The sequence below is a fragment of the Clavelina lepadiformis genome, chromosome 4 (assembly GCF_947623445.1).
Source record: "Clavelina lepadiformis chromosome 4, kaClaLepa1.1, whole genome shotgun sequence".
Lineage (NCBI taxonomy): Eukaryota > Metazoa > Chordata > Ascidiacea > Aplousobranchia > Clavelinidae > Clavelina > Clavelina lepadiformis.
Window position 1 is genome coordinate 23,387,327 of NC_135243.1, and position 9,621 is coordinate 23,396,947.

The following is a 9,621-nucleotide window of genomic DNA, read 5'->3' on the forward strand; positions in this document are numbered from 1 at the left end:
GCACGCTACGCCACGCGCTACGCTGCACAACGCTTAAAAATATCTTCGAATATGAGAATTATTGGCAAACTGTAATTTCTGATCTTACGCGAATTTCTGTTGTAATGTCTGGAATTCTCTTTCCGTTTCTTAACAATATGCTGCATTCTAGCTTACATACAGTAGGCTGTATACCTCTCTTTGCACGACAAGCAGTCACGTTCTGTACACCGAAACGACACATTGCGCGAAAAGTTTCTGAAATAGTATTATGATCCATGTCAGCCGTTTCAGTCAAGGGACGTTTCACTGAACTATCAGCAGTTTTCCATCATAATCATTCAGCAGCGACCGAACACTGCGTTACAGCAACTGTAGCTTGGCCCTAAAAATGAGCTGCCAACTTATTTGAAAACTTGAAATTAACGTATTAACTTTACTGCCAGTTTTCAGCTTCACTGTTCAGTAACAATCTGGAATCTGCTAACAAAACAGTAGGAAGTGACATCACATGCGGACTTATATCGAGCTAGAGTAACTTACGGTTAAGCGTTTATTCGACTGGAACTGGTAGCCTACAAATACCTAGTTTTGTTTCTACCATGCCCTGTAGTCCGGAGTGTAACTCTAACTTACCTTTCATTTTCTTTGCGTTTAAGAACGTATTGAGTTGGTTACATTACCAGTTGACATGGACTTGCCGACTGCAAGTCATGCCCACATCATGTAGGAAGTTTTTAACAACGTTACAACGGACAATTCAGCGGACTGTTTCGATTTTCGTGAATCAGTCACTGTAATCATAAGCGGTCGGTCTTAAAACGGGTCTAGTATACAAGTGCACAACCTAAAAACGGTGCTTTATTACTTTGTTACGCTTTGTTTGGAGTGTTCCGTTGTGGACAGCTTCCTTTTATGAAATCTCATTCTTTTGCTTTCCATTTTCTTTTGTTAGTTATTTTGTGCGGTTCTTTCAATTTCCGCAATAACCATGGAATGGCATCGAACTTTAGACTAACGTACGCACAGTTTAGCTTTCAATTACAGCAAAATGTAATCTACTAAGCCTGCTAAAGCATTGCTTTTCAGTTTGGTTGGTTTTATATTTTTAAGTTGGTTAACTGGTGTAACTGTACCGATTACCGCCATCCAAATGCTCCGTATTAGCTACTTAATATTTTTACAGCCATCAATACAGTAATCGATTTCGTCAAACGCAGCTAATACATGAACGAAATAACACATTTGGGAATACAGCGATCTCTATGCTAGGTTACGTCGAGAAGTCTTTCAACGAGCGCAAACACCCACAGCAAATACAACACAATCATGTGACAGCAATAAGCAAATAAATGACGTATCAACGCACACAGCGGCAGACAAGGGCTATACCAGCATTTGGCCGTAACTACACTGAGGCAAACGAAACATTTGCCTAGCCCTAAACATTTTCCGATGCTAAACTACATTTAACAAAACACCTAATCGGTGACTAATTAACATATTTGCCTCGGTAAAGATTTAACCCTGGCTACAGCCTGGAGTAATTTAGACGCTGCTCCTGAACAGTGATAAGTGATAACATCCGCATTTTAACGCTCGACTATGAGCTATTATTTAGAAATCGCCTCCAGTCGCTTACAACAAAACATCAAATCGCTGACACAAATCCTGGTGAAACATATGAGGGTGCGTTTCGTCACGCTCGCCTGGTTGCGGTAGTCACTTAAAGGCACCTTCATACAAGTAGCGTCGTTATGTTGAACAAGTAATAACGAGCACTTAATACAACACGTAGGCTACCTACGTTTGCGCCATGGTAAAATTGAGAGACTGTTCTGTAACTAGCCTACCTTACAGCGTAATACTCTACAGTAGTTTGTAATCACTGTGTTTTGTAAACGACCTTACCTATAGCTTGCTGCTAATTCAAGTAATTTCTAATCTACTTTGTCAGCTTAAAATATGTTATTTTACCTATCGCACAGCAGCGTATCCAATACTTAACTTTACAACGCTACAATATATCGAATTCAATTCAGACCTTTTGTACAGAACGTTACGTGAAAACCTACACACCATATATAAAGGAAATCCCATGACGCAAATCTGCGTTCACGTGATACGGTATTTATAGCAATTATGCTTCTTTCAGCGGTTGTTTTGGTTTTGTAACCCGTGACAAGCCTTAAGGCTACAATACCACACCAGTCACGACAATGATTGGGAAAATTTAACTTAGATTGAGAAAATTTAACTTGTTTAACTGGGGCTGTCATGTTTGCATGTTTGTTTGAAAAACTACTGATTTCCCTGAGAATATGCAGATGCATGTCTACGAGACAACTTTACTACTCTTATGATACCTCTCAATTGTAGTCGATTTTAACTAAACTACTCTGTTATTTCTTATAGTACCGTTTTACGCCGGATAAGGATGTCTTGAAGCCTTGAATTAATTCTGGCAAGTTTCATTTTTGAATAGAATTTCTAGATATCAATGCTCTTGTTTTCCGTAAAAGTTCGTTTTTTCGTAAATCTGCTCACTTTGAAACCAAAATTTACCGAATTATACTAATTTATCCGAACTCTGCTTAAGATTAGATCCTCGGTTTCAGCCACTGGTTCTCTCTCACGTTTAATTCTTTTATTTTCTTTCTCACCGAGTTTACGTTCAACACAGTTCGAGCTAAACATGAACAAATTATCGGAATTGTCTCTGCAACGGAAAGGCTTCGGTGTGAACCTGACTAGTAATTGAACAAGTCGAGTCTATTTCAGTCGTTTTTTGTTGACATTGCTTGCATTGCTTTTATGTGCCTCGGACAATGGATATATTAAATGCTAACAAAACTCAACCTTTGTGAAAATCGACAATGTTTTTGCAAAGAGAGTGACTATTTCACCATATATAGGTCACGCAACCTGTAGTTAAAGGTAGGCGGTTAGGTTAGGAGAAAGGCCATGCAAAATGTTGGTTTTAGCCATTTAAGGTTTTATTGAAGTTAGATTTAGATCAGAAGGTAGGTTTAAATTACTATTCGTTATAACATTTAACTTAGGTTAACAAGAAACTGTGAAAAATAGTTTTGAACGCACGATTTTTTCAGGTGGAATAGCGGCAGCCTTTTGTAATTATGTTTAATTCTCGAATGGATCCGATCCTAAATACGCAATAATAACGAAATACAAAAATGCATCTATTTTACTAGTTGGTTTAATGGCGGATAACCGATGGATGATGATTTAAATATTAAAATTTCATAAAATAAATTCGAGCTTATTTTTGCAGTACAGGACATTTGTTTGTAGATCTTGGGTAAATGCACATCACGTTTTTTTGCACTTCTACCACTATGTTGCAATCTACTTATTGCCTATTCAACATTGAAAGAAAAAACATCGAATGGTAAGTCTGATCACAAAGAATTTCATCAGTATCGGCGTGAAGATGAAGCCTTGAAAACTTTGTTGAGTCATAACAACAAGTAATTACAGTTGGAAATAAGTTCCGCATTACAAAGTTCAAACGCAAGCAATTTTCGAAAATCCGATGAAGAGACGGTAGTTTTGATTTGCCAAAACGAGCAGGAGCGCCACAAGAAGCAGTTTTTTATCGATTAGTGAAGGCGCGAGCGACGTTTCTTTTATCATCAAACAGCTAAAGTGAAGGTTCTTTTCTAAAGAACGGCTTCCAAGCTATGTATATGGGGTCTGATTTGGGCCCAGTCCACCTCCTTAAGGCGTACTAACCTAGTCTTTACTTTAGGTTTGCTGGCCATGCTAACACATACAGTTTATAACACAATTGTGCGATAATCTCCTTGCATGTTTTAATCCCTTGAAACTTTGCCACTTTTTCCATTTCGCTAATTGTTCGTGAGCATGTTCTTTATTTTGCTATAATTATAAAGGATAACGTTGTAGTTTTCGCTCCACACAATTAATGGCGAAAAATAAACGATAAAATGTGATAGAACAGTAGATATTATAAATTTTCGAAATAAGGTAAAATTTGTTGCTTTCGGAGTCAGGTCACATTAAGGACAGAAATGAATTAAAAACGTCACAGGAAGGTATTTTCTCACGCCTCCGATGATGGCAGGAACCGTGAAGTCGACCTGAAAACCGCTCAATCTGATTTCACAGCTCTCAATAATGATGTTATTTTACCAAACTTAGGCTATTCTCTGCTTCGCTTGTTTGGTCTGAATTTGACCTGTGCATTGTATATCTGATTGAGAATACATGAACAGAAAACCACAGACAGAAGTATATGCTTGTTTGCCATTGAATTTGGTCTTTATATGGCGTTTGGCCTAACTCTATGTTAACTTCTGGACTTGAAAGAAGGCGCAATTTAAGAAAAAGGATACATTTAGCTTTCGACGATAAAAAGTGTGGGGCTTTTATTATAGTGTAGTCAATTGAATTTGATAGAAAGCTAACATTTCTCATAATTTCATCATGGTGCTCTACGTCACACTGTAATGATGTCATCACCACAAGATAATCATAAACATAAGAATTACTATTTTAGCGCTCCAAACTATAATTAGTTAAGTTTTTCCAGCCCAAAGCGTTTCAAGCTTAACAACTAATAATTTTTTTTTTTTATTTATTTATGCCATACACTACACATGTCATAGTGAAAGCGATATTGCAAAGTTGATTGTAGTAAAGAATGCAGAAAAAATGCACGATATGTATAGCAAGTTAATAAAACTGGAAAAAATTTATCCAAGTGAAAAATTTTAACAGCGCAACTTTATCATGTAACGATTCGATTGCTTACTACCAAAAACATTAGTAACAACATGCCTCATAAAAAGACGATGCAGCCCGCCCCCCTACCCGAAATAGGTGCAATCACAATAAGAACGACAAACCAAAGCGATATTATGAATCAAAATCTAGCTCCGGGGCTAAATGAAATGGCACTGTATAACTGATACTTATAGAAATAAGACATCTCTTTAGGAGTGGAGTGGCCCACTGTATCCAATTGGAATAAGTCTAAAAGTGTCTTTTAAAGAACTTGAATTAATAACTATAACAACAGCATAGAAGCGCTGCGCAGCATCCCATGAGGAAGCATTCAGCCGTATCTTCGCTCCTTGTAACTCGAGGGCGATCTCTCTCGTTGTAACCTGGGTGAGAAAAATATTTTTTTTAACAGACAAAGATAAGGAATTCACAAAAGACAAAATGTATAAGAAAATGCGTAGCCTAGTAGTGCAGTGTGGCTGAAAACAATTTTGTTATAACCAGGCCAAAACCTTTGAATACAAGACAAAAACTGGAATAACCGGAGCAGTCAAGCATAAAGGTACAAGTGTCACGGGATTATTTTTATGCACCCGTTTTATAGCCATCGTATTGTTTTTTGCACCACTCTTATATTTTGATTTGGTTAAATGTGTGGGTCAGCTCCTATTTTTATTCGCGTTATGTATTTTGTATGCATGCTTGTCAGGTTTTAGGTTTGCTCACGTGCTGCTGTATTTTACTTATTTATTTGTCCACGTGTTTTTGGTCGATCTTTTGTGACGTCTCACATCGCGGTCCCTAGGGCCTAATTGGTGTTTAGCGTTCCACGTTGATTTTCTCATTGCGTGGAATTTGTTTTGGTGTGTTGTTGCGCTCGACTGAGCGAGCGTTGAGGGCAGTCTACGTTTTAACTTTGTAGTGAAAAGATGGATGTTTTTACCTAAGATATGCGATTAAAAGTTAAGAAAGCAAAAAGAGCTAAGTGACTAGCTGTAAAGCGGGAAGGTTCCTGGTAAAGAAAATTCGGTTACACAAGTACGTACAACTAGGCACTAAATCATAGTTTTACACTGCTCAAAATACTCACCAACACCAGTCGGCTGCTTTCCGTGACGTTGTGCTGACGTCATTTGTTGACCAGGAGGTGGGTCACTTCCTACATAATAAGGAGCTTTTCTCTGAGAGACCTTTATGTTTCTGGTTTGGGTCTTTGTTGGCTGTGGTGAGTAGTCTGGGGTAGTAGCAGGTGGTGGGTAAGCGCGGGGGTCGTTGGGTGAATATGGTGGGGGTGGGGTCGATTCCATTGCAATCTTTAAAATTTCATAGATTCAAACCTTACATGTATTCCAATCTGCAAAAAATTCGGAGAGTTTAATACAAGGGATAACAAACGTTTCAGGCGCTCAAGAGAGCATACTTTCAAATCCAGAAGGTGATAAGATAATTTATTATCAAAAAACTCAGCACAATATCATCAATAGAAAATGATTAAGATATTTTATGATGTTGGAGATTGATACAATATGATGTCACAAAGGTTGTTGTCAAAGAAGTGTGAGCATTTTTACTAAACTCGAGAAAAAATAATTTTAGATGCAAGCATGAGAAAAGGACCCTTACTAAGAGGTGTGTGCATAATAGCAGATTGCCAAACCTCGGAGTAAAAGATTATTATATTTCAGTAACTTATTTAAAATATACTGATGAGGTCATTTTGTCAGTCCCTGATAACGTAGCTAAGTCGGAAAATACAAATTGCGTAACTGTCGAGACTTACATGCAAGCTGTGTTTTTCAAATTTGATACAGGGTCCGGTGAAAAAGCCAAACCTACGATAGACGCTGCCTCAATGAAGTACCGAAGTCTACGGTACTGTTGCAGTACTAACCACTGAACTACCGCTAGATAAAACTGTTGCTGTCAATGCCGAACGCAATAGAACAAAGCGTATCGACCTCAGTATCGTTACATGAAAACTTGGCAAATGGAAAAAATAAAATAATGCCTAAGCCCTAAGCAAACTAATGGCTCTAACACTATAACTGACATTACTTTAAACAAGACAAGCAACTTAGAAATAATTACCTATAATCAAAGCTGTTTGTTATGTCATAATTTGATTGTTGCAGCGGAACTCAAAGTCCGGCAACGAAAGAATGGCGGGAACATAGAAATCAAAAATAAAAACAAAAGTGGCAATGATAACAAAAATTGTTGCCGTTTAAGAAACTACACTCGTCTAAACGAACAGAAGTTGAATCCATTTTTGCCCCACACTAGCAAGTAACCAAGTTCGATAACGAAAGCTGCCATCAGAAAAACCAGGAACCTCCATTCGCTTCTCCCGGTTACAACTTCGTACTTATCTTGACGCCTGACGTAAATAATAACATCGCTATGACGATTAACAAACAAACATCGGCTGAAGTTTACCTTGACGCGTATTTTCATCTTCGACGAAAACTCTTCCGTCATAGCACATGCATTTCATCTGACGTCATTGTGATGCATCTCACACACGACTTTGCAGCCACAGTAATGAGATAAAAAAGTAAAAATATTCTATAAAGATCAAAATATATTGGCAGCATGCGAGAGATATCACCTTTACATGTTTCTGGCCACCCGATTCGTCTGCTTTCCGTCCATTGAAATGGGTGGAAATGCTGTAATATTTTCCCATACGAATGAAAGGATGTATGCCTTTCTTACCTTAGAGTAAGAAATATGCATTTGGAATGGGGAGATGTTTACTTCGCCAGAAATATGGTTTGTGGAAAACCCCATTGCTGAAAGCAAGTCCATTTTAATGGGCGGAAAAATAGACGAATGGGTTTCACAAACCATACTTGTGCCGAAGTAAAATTTTCCCCATTCCAAAGGCATATATCTTACTCTAGGGTAAGAAAGGCTTACTTTCAACCATTACAATGGGAAAAAATTACCGTACTCTGGACCATTTTAATGGGCGGACAGTAGACGAATGGGGTGTTCTGGCAATGAAGGTGGGTCCACATGATGGAATTAAGGAGCAAATCAAATCATGCCACGTCACGTTTCCTCCGTTCATTACAATTGAGCTGATTGTGAGATAATAATTAAACAACTTATCAGCGAAATGCCTGGATACAGTTTAAAAGCTTTTCTCAGCATTACGAGGTTCTAACCTTTATCTCCGACGGACACCTTGCCTGCTTGTTCCCAGTCCATGTGTAACTAGAGCGAAATGAAATCGTTGCGTAATTGACGTCATAGTTTTGGTTTATTACTATCATCAAAATCGAACGAGTTATCATTTATCAAGCTACCGGAGCTTTAAAATTAATACAACAAGACTGAATATTTAAAAAGTACCGTGATTACGTCATTACTAGATCACCTTCGTTTCAATTACTTCGTATTGTGTTACGTCATTGGGGTTGTCGCTCGTTGTCGCCAGCATTGCTGTACCTAAAACATAAACATTGTCATAGGGTGATGTCATCATTGACCTACGGCAGCAATCTTACTGAAAGAATTTGCAACGATAGAAATTAAGTAATTCCGTTTAAGTAGGCTAAGCAATGTAAACGTGACGGACGTTCTTTTCCTTTGTTTCATAATGTGCTTGTAATACTCGGATTTGGAGCTTATTTACAAACGCAAGATATTTATAACTTTGATTGCTTGAACTATTTTTTGAAAGCTGAGTGTCTGTCCCAATTAAACGTTGTGTTTTTAAGGTTGCGTAATTTTCGTACAATAAATAATTAATTAATTAGTTGCATTTTTGTTTCTAAAACCTACTTAGTCCGTGGATAGCTTGCAGTGAATGCCAAAGCCACCATTCTCTGTTTGCAGCCACCTTATGGAGATTGGTAGCACCGGACCTCTGTGTTGACGTTAGTTAATTGGTCAACTCATGGATGTCTATACTGGTAGTTTGTTTTAGGCAAACAATGGAAGCCTGTTAAGGAATATTTGTCTTTTAGTTAGATCCAAGTCTTAGTGAATTTTGGCTTACAGCCTAGGTAGGTAAACATGCCGGTAAGCAGTGGTCCTTCTTTACTTTGGTGCTTCCATATCGATGTATTAAGATCGAATAGTTTACACTGGTCTACAAAAAATTTTTTTTACACTGATTACAAAAAGATGACTTACGCTGGTTAATTTTGAGCTGCTGATTCCAAAAAATAACCTCAAAATTTTTCTGTTACGTCAATTGTTTTCACAAAATGCAATTCAATATTTTGATGGTAAGAGAAAATATTTACCACAGGCTATAGCCTAGCATAGAACTTTACATCAGTCTACATTAATTTTGCAGAAATACAGTAGATGTAAGCGATGTTTTAAGGTAATTACTAGGGGCTGATTCCAAAAACGTAGTGAGTTTTGGTCTATCACCTTGTGTTTGGCTGCAATCGAACAATCTGCGACCAGCTAACCTAACTTTATACATTGCGTATACACCATTGGCGTCCAATAGGGGGCAAAGAGAACATTTGAGATCAAGTAGATAAATAGATCATGCCTAATTATTTTAAGTAGCTTACATACAGGTGAATCTCTTAAGTTATTTCATATTTTTAGATACGTTTTATAAAGTATTCTGCAAACCTGTGTTGCTCATCTCTTTAGTTATTTATACAATCTGTCGCCAGTGGCTAGTACCGGTACTTCTGCTGGACAAAGAAAGTGTAACCTACAGCCAGATGTTTTCTGCTATATTTGTGGATGCTTTAATGTTCCAAAGCAAAGACAAAACATGACAAATTTTGTGAAAAAAGCTTACTTAGCATACTTTGGCAATTAACTTGGTTTTTCCTCGATTTCGGTCATATAGGGCTGCACAAATGCCCGGTAGTGTTGGGCCACGAGTCGCAGTGCACA

General features: G+C 37.8%; 1 protein-coding gene across 1 annotated transcript; it reads right to left on the reverse strand.

The window, feature by feature from the left end:
- Positions 1-4,660: 4,660 nt before the first annotated feature.
- Positions 4,661-6,096, reverse strand: LOC143452663 (uncharacterized). Its single transcript, XM_076953714.1, has 2 exons — positions 5,837-6,096; positions 4,661-5,129 (listed from the first exon to the last, which is right to left on the reverse strand). Exons 1-2 carry the CDS (start codon positions 6,051-6,053, stop codon positions 5,023-5,025), a joined length of 324 nt encoding a protein of 107 aa, XP_076809829.1. The 5' UTR covers positions 6,054-6,096; the 3' UTR covers positions 4,661-5,022.
- Positions 6,097-9,621: the final 3,525 nt, after the last annotated feature.